The 22,624-nt window shown below is 44.3% G+C and overlaps 1 protein-coding gene across 1 annotated transcript in view; it reads left to right on the plus strand.

The window, feature by feature from the left end:
• The window catches only part of LOC145415570 (protein masquerade-like), a 45,306-nt gene that overhangs the window by 21,239 nt on the left and 1,443 nt on the right, over nt 1–22,624 (plus strand). Inside the window, exons 4-12 of the mRNA XM_080284792.1 lie at nt 10,243–10,395; nt 14,136–14,194; nt 16,319–16,586; nt 18,470–18,660; nt 19,326–19,882; nt 19,937–20,217; nt 20,479–20,907; nt 21,365–21,587; nt 21,984–22,261. Of these exons, the coding sequence (XP_080140918.1) occupies nt 10,243–10,395; nt 14,136–14,194; nt 16,319–16,586; nt 18,470–18,660; nt 19,326–19,882; nt 19,937–20,217; nt 20,479–20,907; nt 21,365–21,587; nt 21,984–22,261 (2,439 nt within the window). The remainder of the gene's footprint in view (nt 1–10,242; nt 10,396–14,135; nt 14,195–16,318; nt 16,587–18,469; nt 18,661–19,325; nt 19,883–19,936; nt 20,218–20,478; nt 20,908–21,364; nt 21,588–21,983; nt 22,262–22,624) is intronic.

Consider the following 22,624-nt stretch of genomic DNA (forward strand, 5'->3'; position numbering starts at 1 on the left):
TGTGTGTGTGTGTGTGTGTGTGTGTGTGTGTGTGTGTTATTGTGCTTGTGTGTGATTGCGTGGGAAACTATGTGTGTGTGTGTGGGGGGGGGGGTTACTTAGCTACATAAACATACAATACACTTAGTAATGTCAATATTATACACTTACCATAAACAGATATAAAGAAATACTGATGGGATTAATAAGAGCATACCAAGCCTTCAACAGTAAAACCAAATGGATTAGGGTGAAAGGGTGAAGACGCAAAGGGAAGGGTGATACGTGACGAGGAGGGGATGGTGGGTCAGAGTGAGGAGTGAGGGTGAGGGGGCGTTAGGATGAGGGTGAGGGTGAGTCAGGGTGAGGGTGAGTGAGGATTTGGGTGTAGGGTGAGGGGTGAGTGGCACGGCACATTTAGGAGGGGTGCACCTGAACACTTGCTCCCCAGAAATAATAATAATAATAATAATAATAATAATAAAAACAAACAGCACAGAGTATAATAATATCCGGTATATCTCTAATTGGTGACCCCCCCAACCCGCAATATTTCTTTTATATCCATCACTGGAGAGAAGCGAGAGGTGGATGAGGGTGTAGGTGTGAGGTGTGGGTGTTGAGTGAGTGAGGGGGGAAGGGTGGGAGTGACGGGAGGGTGAGGGGTGAACGAGTGGTGTAAGGTCATTGCCCCCACAGTACCCCCACCCCCACCCCCTCACGTCCTTGCAACCCCCACTGCTCACACCGCCTCTGATTGGCCGGGGGAGAGGTGAGGGAGGGGAGGGTAGGTGTGAGGAATGTGGATTGAGAGGTAAGGGTGAAGGTGAGGTTAAGGGTGACGGGTGAGGAGGGGGAGGGGGTTGAAAGGTGAAGTTCAGGGTGAGAAGTGCTTTGGGGGAGGGGTGGAGGGGGAGGGGAGGGGTTGAGGGATGAAGCTGATGACTTAACCTCTTCGTTACAATGATCTCTTATCTACCTATGTGTCTATTTTTCTATCTATCTATCGATGTATCTATCTTTATTTATCCATTTATTTACTTATTCACCTATTTATCGTCTGGAAGTAGCAAGAAATAGCCAGAAAAGTCCTCACCGTATTCAAGTGTGTGTGTGTGTGTGTGTGTGTGTGTGTGTGTGTGTGTGTGTGTGTGTGTGTGTGTGTGTGTGTGTGTGTGTGTGTGTGTGTGTGTAGATGAGATGTGTGGGTGAGACGGGATGGTGAGAAGTGTGGGTGAAGTGATGGTGTGAAGTGATGAGAAGTAGGTGAGAAGTGTGGGTGACATATGCTGGTGAGAAGTGTGGATGAGAAGTGATGAAGAGAAGTACTGTAGGTGCGAAGTGTGGCTAAGACGCAGGCCTATATCCTTTATACTTATGCAGATTATTTTCCATAGCTCAATGGCAGAGATAGACAATAATACACCTCTACATCCTTTCTACAGCACTTCTTCGTGACTAGCATCATATTCGAGTGCTAGTCTCTTGTTACAACTCAGCACTCAAGAAGGAGAGGTGGTAATTTTAGGCCAAGTTAGAGCAAAAGGAGTATAGTGAAGGGATGAATTGAAATGTAAGTGAGTGTGTTAAGTGAAGGGATGTGTGTGTTAAGTGAGACAGGACACACACTGGAGTCCTGCCAACAACACGGCACTTTAGGCTATGTTCCCGTGGTCTTAGAAGCCTCCCTAACACCTCTCCCTTAGCGATTTTGTCTTGCATGCTACACCTACTTACTCTTTTATCTATGGCATCGAGGTAAAGTTCACGGATAACTGAGAATATGTATGTGTCATAATGAAGAGATAAATGATAAGTAAAAAATGCCGAGGAGCCTCTTATTCTCTCTCTCTTTCTCTCTCTCTCTCTGTCTGTCTGTCTGTCTCTCTCTCTCTCTCTCTCTCTCTCTCGTGGTCCATAAATAGCACCCTACCTGAATCTCACCCCGCGATGTCTTCTGTGTTGCGTGGACGGCTCAGTATGCTGGTGTGGGCGTGGGTGCGGCAGTGGGAGAAGAAAACGAACAAATGACGCATACTCTGACTAAATTCGTCCCGCAACACATGAGAAACTGCTATTTATTCCTTTATATTTTTCCCTGTGCATTCATTCCTACTTCATCATCCTTGGAGCCTTCCTCCCCATTTCCCTCACTCGGAGATTTCGTGTATTTTCAGTGAGTAGATAGGTCGTTACTGAGTAGGGAAAGCCACTCATATGATGCGGCGTCGGTCAGTAGATGGACAAGTAAATAAATAAAGACACGCGAACAGACATTCAGTGACAGACTGTTAGATAGAGACAGATAGACAGATAAGTAGATAGAACTGTTGTTGTTGTTGTTATGGAAAATTTTGGTCCTATATGAAAAAATAATGTTAAATCTTCCTATGTGATCCACGGTATTGCGGTGTTGGGAGTGTCCTCAGAACTGTTGTTTACAAAAATATGATGCGCCGAACAGAGTAAAATTTAATGGAAGATTATGCTTGAGATTAAAAAGGAAAGAAAAACACTCCTGAATATATATTTTCCGAGAGACTTCAGCCTGGGAGGTCACACGTCTAGACATAAAAATTAGGGACTGAGCCGGTGCATCGTGGACTACGCCCTAGAGAGATTTCTTAACCTTTGTACGTAACGGTAAAGGTAAATATGTACGAGTAGTCCTGGGTGATTCATTGTCAGGTGTGAGGCAGGTGACTGGCCTGCGTCCCTGATGGCAATAGGTAATAAAAGAGCCACTGATCGCCTCTTAATGAAACGAACTGATGCGCGGACGGTATACACGATCTTCAACCCAACTATACCTCATTCACTTTAGCTTGGTAGAGATTTCCATCCTTTCGCAGCCTATGACCCGTAGCTCACTGCCAGAATAAGACAGTAATATGGCTCCACATCCTTTGCATTGCACTTCTTCGTTACTCTCACCATATTCTAGTATTAATCTCTTGCTGTAGCTCAGCATTCAAGACAGAGTTATGGCAGTATGACGCCTAGTTGACGAGAACATTGTACAACTGAGCAGGGGATCTTTCCGGTTATATCGGCGCCACCACACGAATAAGGTCAACCGGTACACAGGACGAGGTACAGTATTATGTACATCTGAAGGCAGAAGGCAGAGTGGAAGACCAACATGATGATGATGATGATGATGATGAAAAAACGTGGTATAAAGGGTGAGGATCCAACAATCATTAATTATCATATGGCAGAAATTGACAGATGAAATTGACGCGCAGATGCGTAATGACTATAGTGTTTTTACTCTAACCTGGCCAACGTTTTTGTCATTTTGCAACTTATTTCACGTGGGTCAGTGGCAGAAAAAGATAATGCTACGGCTCAACATCTTTTCCATGGCACTTTTCTAGACTGTCATCATATTCTAGTGTAGATCTATTGTTACAGTTCAGATTTCAAGATGGGGAGATGGCAACTTTAGGCCAAGTTAGCATAAAAGCAGAATAGGACAGCACGCCAAAGGTAACAGGACACTAGATATACTGACTCTAACCCACACGTGTTTATGAGCGTAGGTGTAGGATGGAACCGAGAACTTCTTACGGTACACAGAAATTAACTGCATATGTGAACAGACTTATTCAACACAAAGATACATATGACAAGGAGTTCACCCTTATTGTAACTATTTTATGCGTGTTTATAAAGGCAATTTTTCTGGATGGTTTAAGCCTGTGAGATGAAACCTACATTATTTTTTTTTTTGTCTGAATAACTGATGAATAAGTGTGTGGTTTAGTAATTGTCATCATTTTCACTAGGCACTGTACTGATGGCTACCTCTACACGTCTATTTTTATTTTTTAGTTATTGGGCCTTTCTTACAAGTACAGAATAAACAGCAAACAACCTTACCATATACTTTTCATTATCTCTTACTTTACACTTATTACTATTATTTTCTGCACTTACTCTTTACTATTCCTCGGTCCTTATACTACTCTCAGTCCTATTACCTCCTACTTATACTCCTCAGTCCTGTTCCGACCTTATTCCTCACTCATAACCTGCTACTTATATTTTTTTGTCCGTATCCTAGACCTAATCCTCTTCATCCCTTCCTACCCTTATCCCAAATGCCGATCTCCATTCTTCCCTCCCTCCATACCTACCCATTTTCCAACCTCCCTACCTACCTTCCTGCCTTCCTACCTATCTTCCTACTACATTCTTGATCTACATACCTTTCTACTTACAGCGGGCCACCCTAATAACCAGCCTACCTACCTGTCTTTCTACTAGTTTACTTACCTGCATGCCTACTTATCTACCTATGTACCTGCTTGCCTGTCTGCCTGCCTCCGTATCTACTTACTGGTTACCATCCTCTTACCTACCTACCTATCTACCTACCTGTTCTCTCATCTACCTTCCTACCTACCTGCTACCTCCACTATTGATCCTCCTCCTCGCCACCTACCTACCCTCATACCCATTTACCTTACATTTAACATTACTTACGTGGCAGCCTAAAGTCGCCTGGTGGACTAGTGGGTCGAGGGCCATATATGTGGAATCATACCCTAGGAGGTGACTGGAGGCTTTTCAATCACGTAAAGCCAACAGGGGAGTAGGCTAGTCATTTACTCTTTAATGTATTGGGCTATCTTACCTTACTCTCTCTCTCTCTCTCTCTCTATCTGTGTGTGTGTGTGTGTGTGTGTGTGTGTGTGTGTGTGTGTGTGTGTGTGTTTTAGCTAATCTTACCTGTATTTGCTTTAGGTTAATCTTAATGCTGGATCAGACTAGGCAAATTAATCTACTTCATTCACGGCGTAATACACAAAACAATCTGAAAAATCTGATACTTACTTCTGCCATCATCACAAAAAACAAACAAACAAACAAACTCGTACGCGTCGCCTCCACCATTCTCCTCTTCCTCCTCCTCCTCCTCCTCCTCCACAGGAAGTCATATTAAAGTGAAATATAAGGCAATATTGTAGGTGGCACAGGAAGCTTGGTCGCACCTTTTCCTTAGCGATTCATTTTGCTTACAACACCTTAATAGTCTTGTGTGCTGTTTATTCCGCTTTTTTTAAATGCTTTTTTATACTACCTTTAACACTTCCCCGATGATTGTATTCTCCTTGGCATGTGAAACTTCGTGGACATTCCTTATCGATTTATTTTGCAAACTTCACATTAACACACTCATGTTTTATTTATTTAATATTGATACCGACGTAGTTTGCATCAGTCATATACTTAGAGATGATGAAGGTGTAATATGCAGAGTAAATCGCCGAGAAAGTGGCGTAACGAAATCTCCAAACTCAACAAAAACAAACTCCGCACGCGTCGCCACCCCCTTCTCCCACCGCCATCACCACTACCGGAAGTCGCGGGCATTCCACCCCTCCTCTCGGTCGCTACAGATGAATTTCCGACCATTAACCTCCTTCTTCGCCAATTACCGGAGCCTCTTAATAGTTCCTTTTACCGCCATTAGCCCCAAAATCTGGCGAGAGTGTCAATTTGTGTGACGGATGCAGGGGGTTAATTATCGTTCATCCGGATTTCCTCGCCGTCGTACGTCCCGGAGAGAAATTGTCGTACCCTCGTCATTTTCGCAACGGTTAGGTCCTCCCCATCATTATCTCTCAGTAGGGCAAATTTAAAGCCTCCTTTCACAATTATTACCTGAAGGAGGAAGGAGGGACGGTGAGAAGAACGAACGTGAGGGCTGAGAGAGAAATAATATGAGAAAGAAGAAAGGAGGACGGGAGGGAAGGAAGGAAGGACGAGTGTGAGAGTTGAGGGAATGGAGACGTGACAGAGGAAGGAGGGAGAGAAGAACGTGTGAGAAAGAGGGAATAAGGAACGTAATGAAGGAAAGGAGTATGAGGGAGGAAAGATGGAAGGTAGAGACGGAGGGAAAGACTGAGGTGGAAGAAAAGAACCTGAGAGAGAGAGAGAGAGAGAGAGAGAGAGAGAGAGAGAGAGAGAGAGAGAGAGAGAGAGAGAGAGAGAGAAGGAAGGAACAGACGGACTGCTTGAAGGCGAGGTAAGTGCGGGATGAGAGCTCTAAAAGAAATAAAAAAAAATGTGGAGTGAGGAACTGAAAGTTAATGGACAGGAAAGAAGGAAAAACAAAGAGGCAGAGGAAGGAAGAACGGAGGGAGGGAAGTATGAAGGAAAAGAACAGGAAAGAAAGGAGGGAGAGAAGAGGAAAATATGGACGGAGAGAATGAGGGAAAAAATATCTACGATCATAGTTTCCGGGTGAGACTCCACTTTGCCAGGCGCGCCATTCTCCGTGACTCATAAAAGGAGAATCCGGATCTGACCGAACTCGGCTCAAGTACGACGATTCGCTGGGATGTGGGTTAGCGGATGAAGATGAGTTACGTGGCTGCGTCGCTTTTACACATCATCATCCGGGTGCACATACCTCACAAATATGACGGGTGTGGCAAAGGCTACATTCTGAAACTGTAAATTTGACTGAAACGGAGCTGCACCTAACCCCACCTCAAAAGTGTAGGTTTTGTAGGTGTTTGGCTCGGACAAATTTAATCTTCGAAAAATAAATAAATAAATAAATAAATAAATAAATTATTAATAATAACAATAATAATAATAATGGCTTGTAATTTCTTAGCCTCCACTACGAAAGACCTCCCTAACTTCATTATTCGCCTGGCGGTACCAAAAATGATATATAAATGACGCCGTGGTACAACAAGAGACCCCATCAAAGCAATATGGGATTAATGCACGCTAAATCTAAACCCTCTAGTATGACGTAATTCTTGGGCATTATTATATCGTTAGGTAGTGGCATGAATAAATAATAGAAAAAAGACACTGGAGTAAAGAGGTTAAAAGACGAAAGTGGCGAGAGAGAGAGAGAGAGAGAGAGAGAGAGAGAGAGAGAGGATAAAGCAGGACAGAAGAGAATGGTGTTGAAGTGAGAGAGAAGGCATGTTCCTTTATAAATTCTTTCCTATTTATTATCATTTACTTTTCCCTCTTTTATCCTACAATTTTCCTTCTCTTGTCGATTTGTTCTTTCCCTTTCCATTTTTGCGTACCCATCTCCTGAATTTCCTTACTCAACCTTCTTTTATGGATTCGTGATATTTTTCCTTTCATTCTCTCCTACTCGTCTTTCTGTTTTTTCTACCTTGTCTTATCGTTACTGTTATCTTCCTGTCCCTCTTTTCTTCTCCTGTGGCTGGTTTTTGCGATTTCCTTTTTCCTGTGGTTTTTCCTGAAGGGGATGGGGTGTGGAAGGAAGGGAATGAGGAACGTAATGAAGGAAAGACGGAGTGTGAGGGAGGGGAGAGAGAAAGAAGGAACGGTAGAGAAGGGTAAGACTGTGAGATGGAAGAAAAGACCCTGAGAGAGAGAGAGAGAGAGAGAGAGAGAGAGAGAGAGAGAGAGAGGTGGATCCTGGAGAAAGTGTGATTGTGACATTTGGGATTTCATAAACACACTCACTTCCTTTCCTCATATTATATCAAATTCTCTAGTTAATTATTTAAAAGTGTAATTATTTTGTGGTGAATCTGTTAATTGCTCTACCCCACATCTGTTGAGAAAGTGACTTAACCATAGCACTGTGATGGTCTCTGTTTATATATATTTATTTATATTTTTAAGCAAGGACGAAGGAACCAAAGGCCAGACGCAATCTACAGTCGGTTACATCCAATATCCGAGGGATTTTTTTTCGAACTGGAGGGGTTAAATCTATAGTAGAGTTCCTATTCTCGTCGATTACGGAAACTTCCTAACACCTCTTCCTAAGCGATTTATTTTTGGATATGGCCGGTTAGTATCATTCTGTATATTAATTGTGCAGAGTAAGGTGATATTGGAGGGATTTGTGTAACACAGAAGAGGGCCGTAAGGTGTAATAAGTAAACTAAACCGCATAGGAGAAGGCATTACAGACGAGAATACGGGCCTTAATGTATGCTACAGTAAACCTTCCCTTCAGTTTAATAATTCCTCTGATAATAACAAAGAATTTTACAAGTCCCCGAGCTGAAGGAGTTAAATATATAGTAGTGTGGTTATATAATGGAGAATGTTTGTTATTTTACCCCACAGCTGTTCCGGGAGAGACTTGATCAAACAAGGCACGTGGTGTGGAAGACATATGCCCCTTGGGTGGAGTCAGAATTACGAAAGGTTGACTGATGAGGCTATTGACGTGGCTCTGTAACCGTTCCCCTGCTTGTATTTGGTCCTGCTGATGGTTACCTCCGCCAACGACATTGCGGAGGTTATGTATTCACCCGCTCGTTTGTTTGCTTGCTTCTCCACAACATATCTCAAAATGTTGGCGGTGAATATCATTGAAATACTGTGGCTCTGGGAGTTGTGGCCCATGGAAGACTTGATTAAATTTTGGTGGTGATCTGAGTTCAAGTCCCGGTTCAGGGCTGCTACCGGTATTTATTTTGTCTGCTCATAAGATAATTTAAAAAGTTATAGAAGGATTTCAATGAAATTTTGTGAATATGTGCGTCATGGGCCTAGGAAGAGTTTATTAAATTTTGGTGGTGATCTGATTTGTCTTGTATAAGCGTTAGCGGAGGTATGCGCTCTCTGAGTGTGCTTAACTCGTTCTTCTACTGTCACTGGGTTCCGTTGGTAATTCTGTTTTATGCGTTTATGTTCATGGTGGTATTTCTAGATCCTCTTCACCCCTTCACCCACCTCTAGTTGCGGACAATATTATCGGTCAAACGAATAATAAGAAAATGTTACATATTCTGAAAAGTTTGCAAGGCTCCGAAGGTCGCATCACTGTTTCGAATGTCATCTCTCACCGTCCTGTAATTTACTGGAGTGAAATGGATCAGTTTTTATGTCCGCAACTGTACTTCCTCGGCTATCTTCTCCCCCCCCCCTCTTTCTCTCTCTCTCTCAGGCACTTTCACTCACTGTCATTCTCAGCCGAGGTATTATGTCGTGTTCATGGTGTTATTCAAATTATCAGTACTATATTTATGTTGAATGATCTACGGTACTTTTATTTTTACACTTCAGGTTAATATTTACCTTCCATCTCCACGCTTCGGTGGTTATTGTTATTGTTTTGGTTCGTCCATAACAGAAACAGTTTTTAACCCTCAGATCTCGAGAAAAATCCTATGGTATTAAATAGAAAAAAAAAAAATAAATCGTCACCATAATTTGAAAGGTTAAGAATACACCATAATGACTACTTTTCATACTGTGCGTAGCCCCGATTCCCTTTTCACCCCTGACGACACTGGCACAATGACGGGAACAAAGAAAAATGCGGATCCACGTTAATAACGATAATACCAGCATACAAATAACACTTACACTGATGGGTAATAATGAGAGTAAAGAAAGGTCACTGTTCTACTGTTTGTTCACGGTGACACGGTGGTTGGGCGGGAAAATGAGAGGTTGTCAGTCTCACTACGCGGGTTAAATCGCGCGCCAATCGATTTCTCGTTTTCTCCGTACCCTGCGTTTTCTATGACCTTGTGATTTTCATATTTTCCTCCCTCCATCTCTCTCTGTAAACTCTGCTGGCAAAATTACATACATTAAGGCAATACGTACTATAAGATGGAAAAATACTGGGACTATAATTTGTTTCTCAATTACGAATATTAAAGATACGTGTAATTATGTTGTGAGCAATGATGAACTGATAAAAAGTCTATATATGCGTCCAGACTTAGCTTGCTGTGAGAAGTGCTATCATCTAGTGTGTGTGGGGTGGGGTGCGGGTGGATGAGGGGTGACAATTTTATAACGAGTGATTGTGCGTGTGCTTACTCAAGTGGGTCCATTTTGTGTGTGTGTGTGTGTGTGTGTGTGTGTGTGTGTGTGTGTGTGTGTGTGTGTGTGTGTGTGTGTGTGTGTGTGTGTGTGTGTGCGTGCGTGCGTGCGTGCGTGCGTGCGTGCGTGCGTGCGTGTGTGTGTGTGTGTGTGTGTGTGTGTGTGTGTGTGTGTGTGTGTGTGTGTGTGTGTGTGTATTTTGTTTCTGCATTAGGCTACACGAATGAAAGGGAGTGCAATGTGGCAGTGTGAGTGTGTGCACGCCAGTGTCTGCTTATGGCAATTTGAGTTTAAATGAGACAGTGAGAGTAAGCGTCTAAAGAATTTAAAGGAGGAAGTGTGTGTATAGGAGGTACTGTATAATGTGATACGTGTATGAGTGTTTTTTTTTTTTTTTTTCAACATAAGGTTAAATGGGGAAGTGGGTGTGTGTGCGACAGTGTTTTGTTTTTTCAGCCCTCCTGGACACCCTGGCGCAGGCAACGGACAGCGAGGGTTGCCCCGGGAAGTGTCTGCACGCCATGACAGCCGCCATCTGCCACAGGGTGCAGGAGGGCCCCGACCTCTGCCCCCCAGGGACCAAGTGCTGCGTACCCAGGAACACACCAGGTACCACAACAACACCTCTACCCAGGAAGTGCACAGGAACAGTATTAAAATCCAAAATAAACCAGCCAGAAGAATCCCACATCAGATATAATACCACAACACACCTCAACACATATCTGTCCTCAAAAAATGTATAATAACATTTAATAAAACACTAAACAAAACAGACAGACGAATGATCTGCTGTGTACCTAGGATCACACCAGCTACCGACACCAAAACTGTACCCAGGAATTTTGTGGTAACAGTAATATTTTCAAAACAATATAAATAGACGCATGACTTGCTGTGTACCCAGTTCCACACTAGATACTCGTACCAACACACCACAAGACACCACTACCCAGGAAATGCATAAGGACAATATTATGATCCAATGCAAAACAGCCAGACGAATGACCCGTTTCATATCCACAGGCCCACACCAGGTACCGATACAGCATCAGTTCTACCCAGGAAACGTGTACGAACAGAATAAAATATTCAAAGCAAAATAGACAACAGACAGACGGATGAACTGCTATGTTTTCACCGTTTCTTTACTTCCAAACATACATACAGTAGTTTCGGCCTTTCGTTTCTATCTGCCACCAGCTGAAGTCTTAAGCTCTCTTATATATACAGCGGGACATAAAAATCCCACATAAAATTACCTCTCCTCATGGCTTCACCCTTTTGTGACAGTTTCATCAATGACTAGAAATGTAGGCGGTACATAGACATTAGCTACGACACACGAATGTAGTTTCACGGTACGGATTTTTACCATTTAGGGAGACGATGACACAGTAGCACAGAAGAACACTGCTGACCCTATAGATATCCGTCACTGGCTGGTGAAGACCCGAGCTTATACAGGCTGGCCCGTTAACAGCACTCTACTAAAAAAATAAAAATAAGAAGAAAGGAAATAAAAATAAAAATCGTATCTTCCGTGTAATGGGGACGGCTCAGTCTGCTAGAATGAGCGTGGATGTGGCAGTGGGAGAGAGGGAAATGAATAACTGATGCCAAGTAGACACCGACGGCACTAACTGAGCTGTACCCGCAACACACGAGAAATAGCCTGGCATGGTGAAGTAAAGCGTAATATAAGGATTAAGGACCACCCTGTATACAAGAATTTTCACATCCACTGGTACCGGTATGTTTTGAATCCCCTCAGCAGCAATGAATTATGTTAAGAGGAGTAAGACTGAAGACAACAGGGACACAACACTTAAGACTTTCTGGTACGGTACTGAGGGGAAAATGGAGACTGCAAACTCTATCTCAGTACTCGCCTCTATGCTGAAAAAAAAAAAAAAAAAGTCAAATGCTAGAAAAAAAAAAAAAAAAACATATAAGACGTCCCGCAACTTAAGGGGTTAAAAATCTCCCTGACGGAAGACATTAGTACCCAAGTGGTGACGTGTGAGGATTTGCACTGTTACATGTTGGGATGTGTACACAGCATACTAAACAGCCACCGGGCATGCTCCTCCATAGTGATGCTTCTGCTACCCGTTAAGTAAATGTGATAACTGTTCATTCTTGTGATCTGTAGGGTTGATTTTATGTCCTTCAGCCAGAGGACTTCCCTTTTATTTTATTATTCCTGCTACGAGACAACTTTATTCAGCGAAGGAAAGGACCCTACTAGTGAAGGGGTTAATCAAGGCTAAATCACCTTCAATTCGAAAAATCTCTACAAAACGCAAAAATAAAGGCTTACTTTTACCTCTTCAGTTCAAAAAGTCTCCTAACGCGATGAAAACAATTAGAAAGAACAAAATAAGAAAGAAATAGTTACATACCGAAGGGGGTGAACATTGTACGGCATTCACGTGCTCTATGCCAGTCATACAAATAATAAGGAACTGTTTATATTAGTCCTGAGAGAGACATATGCGCTGGAGTGACGGAAGCTGTGCAGTCTCAGTTCACTACAGGGTCTCTACAGTGGCTAAAAATATGTATGAAGTTAGGGTACAGATATTCTAGTATATCTGCGATGTATCAACAAATCTATACATAATTTATTCTGTTTTTCTTTAAGGTTTTACGAGTTAAGGGTAAGTTCAGTATGTTTAAAATTCTCTCTTTTGTTAGTCATTCTCTCAACCGTATGTAAATAAAACTTATACATATCTTCTGCTTCCTGTACTTTATCTTACTTGTATATCTTAATCTTGTATCCTTGTGGTATTACTATATTTCTTCGTACTGCTTTCGTAGCCACTTTGATCTTATTTCGCTGTCCCGTTGTCTTGCGTTCTTCTTTGTTTTCGTTCTGTCTGCGTTCCTGTCATGTCTGTCCCTATCACCTCACGCTCTACACATTATACGAACTGCAGTTGACCTAATATATCTTGTCAGCATCATTCTTTGTCTCTTAGTAATTGTTACCCTGTTCGTGCAAATTTTCATGGAGCATCACAATATTAATTTTACAGCAAGAGAGGGTAGATGCAGTATTAAACATAATTTACTGATGTTACATTCATTTGTCGAGTCATATATAACTGCCCTAACTCTTCAATAAGGTAAATCAGTCATGAAGTGTCGTAAAATGTAAATTATTCAGTCAATGTCATGATTCATGCAGAAAGTTAGTCTGCCTACCAAAGTATGGAAATGATTTGTCATGAACAGAAATCTGATGAAAAGTACCCGTCTAACAAGACAGATAACTTAAGATACTTTAATGCAATAGCTGAAATTCATGAGCACCTTTTAATGTTACCATAGTCCTTCATGACATTAACAAACGGTGCTTCTATCGCTCAAAATGGCGTTTTCACTGGTTATGCAACATATAAAAATATTTACCTTTAGTTACCGTACCGGCACAAGTACGTACAGTACCGTTTTATACAGTCATCTTTAAAATACACGTGATTATACTTTTCAATAACAAGCCCCTGTTTAAATGAGCTACAGCTTAAGGCACTACTGCTCTGCCTGTCCTAATTTTCACCTCCTGGTTACCTTGATCTTGTTTCCCTGTCCCTCTTCATTGCAGTCTTTCTTTTCTTTGTTTTCATTCTGTCTACGTTTTTGCTCCTTGTATCGCTCTGCCTTTCATATTAACACATATTAACATCGTTATTTTCACGCATAACATCATTTTAGCCTACTTAAACAAAGCTAACAGACCCTTGTGGGTGGACAATAAATATGTAATACCAATTAATGTTTTAAACTGTGAACTTGCATGAGTCGTGGAAGGTGAGAGTCTGCTCCCATGTAATGATGTAACTAAGCTGACTCAATTACTCTGACTCTTTAAAACAATCATTAACGTAAAAATTATTATAACAGTGATTTTTATATTACTTTTCATAATCACTTTTTTAAAACCCAATTGAGCTTCTAAATATAGGACCATTCTAGTGTTTATTTTTATTTTTACGCCGCAACTTCTCAGGAGCATTTCTTGTCGGCGTCAGTTACCATTTTGCTTATTTATTTATTTATTTATGTGTATAGTGTGCTTGTGCCATAGCATAGGGGGCTTCGTAGCACTTCTTCCTTGGCGATTTATTTTCCTATTTACAGTGTTATTCTTGTGTATGTTATCTGTATAAAATTTGCATCGGTAATATGAAAAGGGATATTCAAGTGGCAATGGGCAAAATAAACCGCTAATGACGAGTTGTTACGTAATCTCTTAAGCCAATGAGAATTCGGACATATATTTCGTTCTTTCTGCTTCTGCCATGATATTTTTGCTGACCTGATATGACCTTGTATTGCAGGTGAGGACAAGGATGACCCCGCCACTGACCCCACCACGCCGGACCCGCAAGAAGATGAGGTCAGTCTGTGTGTGTGTGTGTGTGTGTGTGTGTGTGTGTGTGTGTGTGTGTGTGTGTGTGTGTGTGTGTGTGTGTGTGTGTGTGTGTGTGTGTGTGTGTGTGTGTGTACTCAGTAACTATACATATTCATGCACCCGTTCACTGATTATTAAGTGTAATGGAACGATATCGCAGTAATTCAGTGGTCTTTGCTCAGTGTTAAATTAAATTCCCAGACATAATAAAACGAACAGTAAGAGCTCTACCATATTTATCTGCCCACCTCTCTCTAAACACCCGCGCCCATACAAGCAGACTGAGCCATGTCCGTAACACATAAGAAACCTCAGGCGAATTTATAGTGGGGCGCTACTTACACACCATGCAGTATATTATTAAAGACACTGAAGACTACTATGCAAAAATAAATCGGTATGAGAGACAGTGCTAGGGAGTCAACTAAGCCTACGAGAGTCCGATCCTATGCCTCTTTACCACAATGTGTCCCTCAGTTCTCTATGCCTTCTACGCCACGCTCCTCCATAATCCCCTCCACTTCACTCTAAAGTGACATTAGAAAAACGATGATGATGATGAGGATACTACTGCTACTCCTACTAGTACTGGTACTACTACTACTATTACTACTACTACTGCTGCTACTATTACTACTACTACTACTACTACACTACCGTACTACTGCTGCTGCTACTGCTGCTGCTGCTGCTGCTGCTGCTGCTGCAGCTGCTATTACAACATTACTGCTACTACTACTAGTACTGTTACTGTAACTATTATTATTATTTTCATTATTATTATTATTGGCCAGCTCCATGTTGCCCTTACTGATAGTCGCGTTGTCTTTCTTTCTCTTTTGTTTAATTGTGGCAGGCACTTCTACCCTTCAGAATCAACCGATTCCGACCAAACTTGGAAAGAAATATCAGCCCATGACCTAGATGTCTCCGCAAGGTTTTGGTTGCTAGCCAAGTACTCGTTGTCAAACAACGGCCAAAAACCTGCTGTTTTCGTACTTTTCATGTTTTAAACTGTAGTGGTACTACTAATGGGCATAAGAAGCTCTGACTTCTTTAGGTGCAATCTTGAGGCCATTCCCTATCGGATGTGTACCATCCACTTTTCCCCTCTCTCCTCTAGTTTTCGGGAGGCAACCCTGCGAAGATTGGCCTCAGCGTCCCTAGCAACCAGTATCGGTTTTCAAAAATGTCCCCCCCTTAGTTCCCCAATGACTTGATGGGATTGAATGAAAGTTTGCATGCTTATAGACACTGACTAGTACTACAACTTTCTGATGTACATCTATGTGCTATACTGGCCAGGTCAGGGGTGAAAGGTCATCAAATGAGAAAATGGTGAAAATAGCTAAAATCACGACTATGCTCGCGCGAAATGCTAAGGCTCCGAAGATTGTAAAGCCAGGACAATGTTTCTTGACTGGAATGTAGCACTGGAATACCTCCATTCAGAAGTGTCGAAACGCACTTCCAGTCGCTGGCAGCGCCACCTAGAAGTTGTACTTCTTGTGGGCGATTCCTCGAACTTCAAGTTCCCTGGTTCCGCACTGGGTGGATGGAATCGAATGAAATTTTGCATGATTAGAAACGTTAATGAGTATTACAAGTGTAGAAACGTTAATGAGTACTACAAGTGTCCTTCGTACATGCATGACCTATATCCGCCAGGTCAGGGGTCAAAGATCATAAAACGCAGAAAATATGAAAAGCACTCAAATTGCAACCTTGCTCGCGCGAAATGCTGAGGCTCTGAAGATTATTAAGCCAGGCCCATAATTCTTGGGTGGAATGTTGCACTGGAGTAACTCCATATAGAAATCACTTTTAGTGTCGAAACCCACTTCTGGTCGCTGACAAACCTTGGTCTGCTTAGAGGAGGCCATCATCGCCTACCAGTTTATTGTTGTTATTACTGCTGTTGGTAGTAGCAGTAATAGCAGTAGCAGTAGTAGTCGTAGTGGTAGTAGTAGCAGTAGTAGTAGTAGCAGTGGTAGTAGTAGTAGTAGTAGTAGTAGCAGCAGTAGTAGTAGTAGCAGTAGTAGTAGTAGTAGTAGTAGTAGTAGCACAGAATCATAAGCCTGAAAAATTGAATGATTCTTTGTTCAGCAGACGACAGCGGTGACGGAAGGGCTATCAACATGGGGAGGAGTTCTGGAGGAGGGTGGAGGAGGAGGGGTGGAGGAAGACGCCCCTACTCTCCAGCCCTCCACCCATGACCCCCCTCCACCCAGCACCTCCCCACCTCCCGTCAAGAGGGTGGAGGAGAAGGTGGACTCGGAGAGAGAGGGAGGGGAGATGGAAAGCGAGGATGGGCTGACCACGGATTTGCCCACCACCACTACTACTGTGACTGCTCAGGCCTATGCAGCCTCTAGCAGTAAGTAGACAGAGAGAGAGAGAGAGAGTGTGTGTATGTGCGTGTGTGTGTATCCTGCCTTATATCGTATTCTCTTTTTTTCTGCAGCCATAATGTATTCGATTTGCTTCTCAGGTGTGCATGTTCCCCTGTTTTTCTTTCTCGTTTACCTGTCGTGTTCTGTTAATTTTTTTTCCGTGTGTGTGTGTGTGTGTGTGTGTGTGTGTGTGTGTGTGTGTGTGTGTGTGTGTGTGTGTGTGTGTGTGTGTGTGTGTGTGTGTGTGTGTGTGTGTGTGTGTGTGTACTTATTTATTTTTAGGTGTCGTGTTTTAATTTTTCGTCTGTTTTTTCATCGGTGCAGCCATTAACCAACTCAATATGATCCCCTAGTGTGATGTTCCTTTTTTTTCATGTTAAGGTGTCGTGTTGCATTAAATTTTACCTTACCATACTGAGTTCTCTTTATTTAACGCGACTATAATGTAATCGATGTGCTTCTAGGCTGCTTCTGCGCGTTTGTGTATCAGTCGCTCCTGTAGGTCTGTCCTGGGTATGATCCGGGTGTTATTTATTATTTTATCTTTCCATACTTTCCTCATATTTTCTCTTTATGGTCCGTGTGTGTGTGTGTGTGTGTGTGTGTGTGTGTGTGTGTGTGTGTGTGTGTGTGTGTGTGTGTGTGTGTGTGTGTGTGTGTGTGTGTCCTGGGATAGGCGTGCCGTACTACTTTATATATGGACTCAAGGAAAGGCCTTACATGTGGTCCATCTGTAACATCTATTTTACTTTACTTTCTCCTTTCTCTTTGTGGGTTGGAAGAAGGGCAGCCTGATGAAAGACAAGGTAACGTGGAGGAGATATGTTTGTGACCATCCCCTCCGGGTTTAAAGTCTCTGGCTATAGATACGCAGGTAGACATATCCTTTCTGCAAACTTTAGTTGACTGGATGTGCTCCTTGAGGTTATTAGATTTTGTTCATCCTGTATTGCGAGACTAGTTTAGTGTGGCTGCCTAAGTGTGTCGCTCCCTGAATACTTTAATGCCCAAGTGTGTCGCTCCCTGAAATACTTTATTCCATCGTCGTCTCCCTCAGTGACCCTTATGCAATCGGCAGTCATAAATCCAACCCCTCTTCTCTTCTTGTCGCAGGCGTACTTTCATTTGCTTGACGTGTTCCTATGCTGAGTTTGAGTCGTAATGTGGGCCCGGCTGCTCTGATTGTTGCCTAAATATGTGGTTCTTTCCCACCGCGACATTAATATACTCTGTGCATTCTCCCTGAGGTGTGCCTGTGTGCTCTAACGTGTATATAGCGGATCGGATCAGCTAGTACTGTTAGGCTGCCCTGGACGTGTTATACTGTGCTTTACGAGTATTCTACCATTTCATGGCATTACTCTACGTATTTCTCGAGATGCACAGTGCATGCGTGCCCTGGCGAGTGTGTGTGTGGTGGAACGGATCAACCAGTACTGTGATGCATCCCTGGGCGTGTTATATTTAATACTGTTCTACCATTTCACCGTATTATTCCACTCATTTCCCAAGGTGTGCGTGTGTACCATGACGTGTATGTGACCGAGAGAATCACCCGGTACTGTGGGGCAGCCCTGGATGTGCTATTTCTTACTTTATTCTACTATTTCACCGTATTATTCTACACCACGTATTTCCCAAGAAGTGCCGTGGCGAAGAGAATCACCCGGTATTGTGAAGCAGCCCTGGACGTGTTATATTTTACTTCATTCTACCATTTCACCGTATTGCTCTAATCTACGTAATCTTCCCGAGGTGTACGTGGTCAAGAGAATCACCCAGTACTGTGAGGGAGCCATGCACGTGTTATATTTTAATTTACTCTACCATTTCACCGTATTACTCTACTGTGTGTGTTCCCCTCAAGGTGTGCGTGTGTGCCCTGGTGTGTGCGTGGCGGACCGGATCAGCCAGTACTGCGAGGCGGCCCTGGACGTGGCGCAGCTGTGTCGGTCCGGCCTGAGGTGCTGTGTTTCCGGGGACCTCTTCCAAGATGTCGACAACCCGCCTAAGGAGTTCGTGCTGCTCAACCCCAAGAAGGACGAGCCGAAGGAAGAGGTGAGACTGATAGGAAAGTAGATAGACAGGTTGGCTGGTAAGTAGAGAGAAGCTAAGAGATAGAAGGGAGAGGTGAGACAGACAGGAGGGTAGGTTGACAGCTAGGTAGGTTGGTAGGTAGATGGAAGCTAAGCGGCAGAAGAGAGTGGTGAAATAGATAGGAAGGTAGGTAGAGAGGTAGGTTGGCAGGTAGACAGACGCTAAGAGGAAGATGGGGTACAGTCGGGAAATCAGCCAAAGAGTTCCGTTTATTTCAGGTTTGGATGGAATTTAGTTCTACGTTATTCAAGAAAGAGGGGTTTCACAAATGAGAGAGAGAGAGAGAGAGAGACAGCGAATTTGACCAGAACTGAAATAAGGACCTGGACTGCAAAGTGGTAGTTGCATGTCGTAGTCTAGGAGAATGTTTAGGGTTTTTTCTTAGGTCGTATTCCAACTGACTTTGGAGATGACTTAACACCTCTCTCCTGGCGACTTATTCTGCACATTAAGCACTGATATCCTCTTCCATGTTACTGGTGTGAACTGTGTTGATATTAAAAACTATATACATAAAATACTGAAGAATGTTAAGGTGCATTAAGCAAAATTAATACCTAAGAAACAAGTGCTACGGATTCCCTTATGCACGGGGCCTAACACTGCAATATTTTCAGAACGATGAGGGTTTGGGCAGCGAGATACCGGTGATGACTCCCCCCACCACGACCACCACCACCACTGTCACCACTACTGAGGCCGACCCCACCCCGCCCTGGCCCAGCCGCCCACCACGCCCAACCCCACCCAACAACATCCCTCCCGAACTGAGATGCCGGGGGACCTGCGTGGCTGGATTCTTTGCCTTTCTATGTGATGAGATCGACCGCTCGGGGGCGTGTCCACGAGGAGGCCGATGTTGCGTTACCCAGCGAAGGAGACCCAGTCTGAACCAAAACGACCCTGATTCACCTGATACTAAGCCATCGTCACCCCCTCTCCCCCCCCGTACCACCACGCCCCCAACCACCAGCATCACCACCACCACCCCACCACCCCCCGCCCCGCCTTGCCCCGGGACCTGCCTGCCTGCTCTGGTAGCCTCCTTCTGCTCCCAGCCATCCGTTCTTGTGGAGATCTCTGACTGTGAGGCGGGGACAGTTTGCTGCGATAACAGAGCTGAGAGTGAAACCCCACTCCCATCCCCACCCCGACAGCCCCCTAGAGAGCCCGTACCACCCCCGCCCCCCCACAGAGAGCCCCCGAGACGTCCCCCTCCAGGTAGAGAACCCCCCAGACGACCCCCGCAGGAGTCCTCCATCCCTCCCGCCTTCCAGACTCTGGCCTCACTCTTTACTGGTCAGCCCCCTCCCCGCCCCCCTCCCAGACCTGACCGCCGTCCCCCACAACGTCCACGCCCCACCCCACCCCCTACCACCACCACAACCAGCACCACGACCACCACAACTACCACAACCACCACCACCACCACACCGGCCCCCACCACTGAGCCCCCTGATCTGCGACCTGAATGTCCTGGCACCTGTATCCAACCCTTCCTGTCATTCACGTGCTTCGGTAAGTCGTTATCCTGTAGTTCTTTCATCTGGTCCTGATTTTCGTCTATTTGCACTTTATTTCGCGTACGTCACTGGCAGAAAGAGACAGTGTTATGCTTCTACATTCTTTCCATAGCATTTCTTCCCACTTCCTGGCAACGCAGAAGTGATAGATTTACTCCACTGCAGCAAAAAAGAGACAGACAGACACGCAAGCAGAAAGGCAGACAGAAATATTGATCCACCTTCGAATCTAATAACCAGCCTTCTTTCCTTCCAGGCAATGCGGAGATGACGGACCTCTTCAAGTGCAACAAGGCCAACACCGAATGCTGCTCCCCCAAGTCAGCACTGAGGGACCTGCTGCGCTACGAAGAGGTGCACAACATCGCTCGTAATGACACCGTGGGCCACTACGAGCATCCCTACGAGCAACCACCCTACCACCCCAACCCGTACGAGCAGCCCGGATACCCACAGCCTGGATATGGCCAGTCCGGGTATGCTCCTCCACCGTACGAGTCTTATGATCAGCCATACGACCAGCCCTACAATCCACCCTACGATCAGCCATATGAGCAACCGGTGTACGAGCAGCCACCGCCTTTTGAACACCAGCCACCGTATGACTCTAGTGAACAGCCACACTTTGAGAACCCACCCTACGTCCACCATCCCTCATATACCCACTACCAGAACGCCACTCAGGGTAAGGCCACGAGGAGGTAGATTAGGACTTGTAAATTCCAGTTTCCGTAAAGGTAATTCCAGGTTAAATGAGCAAGGGTTCCAATTTCTAAAAGATTAACTCCAGTCTCGACAAATAGGAGTTCCAGTCTCGAGAAGATGTTGCACTTTCCGATAAGGTGTTGCGCCATTTAAACAAGAGTTCCAGCTACGTTGCGCAGGAGTTTCAGTTTATCCAGTACATATAAGAATTCTGATTCAAATGAGAATTCCTGATGATAAGAGTTTAATTTAGATGGGCATGTCCAATTCAGATAAAACTTCTAGCTGTGTGTGTGTGTGTGTGTGTGTGTGTGTGTGTGTGTGTGTGTGTGTGTGTGTGTGTGTGTGTGTGTGTGTGATTTATACCTATGAACTCAGCTCTGTATAGATTAAGCATCCCATTCCCTTTTATTTAAATCTTCTGTACCCTCCCACAGCACCTCCTCCACCGCCACCAACCACCCGTGCCCCCGTGAGGAACAAGTACGTGTGCGGCGTGAAAGGCAACGAGAGGGCCGGCCGCGTGGTGGGTGGCGAGGACGCGGTGCCTGGCGAGTGGTGCTGGCAGGTGGCACTCATCAACTCACTCAACCAGTACCTGTGTGGCGGGGCGCTGATCGGCACGCAGTGGGTCCTCACCGCAGCGCATTGTGTTACCAAGTGAGTCGCGAGGTTAGGTGATGGCGTGGGTAGAAACTGTTGAGAAATAGGCAGCCATATAAATATCTGCACTCTGTTTATTTCAATACGGGATAAAGTTGCCAGCGCCATGAAGAATTTTGAACTGAAACAAGACATTAACGGTAGAATATGGTGGTAATCACGAAGCGCTGTGGAAAAGACATAGAGCCATAGAACTGTCTTATTCTGCCACTGAACTGCAGGAAATAAGCTGCAAAATGAGGAAAATTGTCGCCTACTTAACGTAAATGAAATGTAGCAGAATTAGCTGTTTAATTAGTCTGTGGCCTTTCGTCTGTTAAGTGTACAGTGACACAGGCAGCATTTTAGGGTATCAGAATATTTTGCTAATTCCTCCAACCTCTCCCGTACCAGCATCGTGAGATCAGGCGACGCTATTTACGTCCGAGTAGGAGACCACGACCTGACCACCAAATTCGGCTCACCGGGCGCCCAGACCCTACGCGTGGCCACCACCTACATCCACCACAACCACAACTCACAGACACTGGACAACGACATCGCCCTCCTGAAGCTGTACGGCCATGCTGAGCTGCAGGAGGGCGTGTGTCTGGCCTGTCTGCCGGCTAGGGGGGTGAATCAGGTCGCCGGCAGCAGGTGTACGGTCACCGGATACGGCTACATGGGAGAGAGTGAGTTAAGGGAATACGTTTTTGACAGCGGTGGTGATGGTAGTAGTGGTAGTAGTAATAGTAGTAGTTCAGTGCTCTCCCAATCCTGATTTCTAAACTTTTTTTTTTTTTTGTCCGACTCTGGGCATAGGCTTTACAGCCTGCTCCCAAGGCCCAATAGTCCTCCTACATACCATACACCTCTCTACATGTCACCACTTCGGCGCTAACACCCATTGTCCATATTGAATACGGGACTGGTGTATTGGTATTAGCGAGGGTATTTTTACATGTCGGTGGGTCTTCTGGTAGATCAGTAAAGTCTGCTTTTATGACATTCAAATCCTTTAACCGTTCACTACCCCAGCAAGGATTTGAACCTGG

The sequence above is a fragment of the Coenobita brevimanus genome, chromosome 103, assembly GCF_032717465.1.
Source record: "Coenobita brevimanus isolate Jiangsu-jjx chromosome 103, ASM3271746v2, whole genome shotgun sequence".
Taxonomy (NCBI): domain Eukaryota; kingdom Metazoa; phylum Arthropoda; class Malacostraca; order Decapoda; family Coenobitidae; genus Coenobita; species Coenobita brevimanus.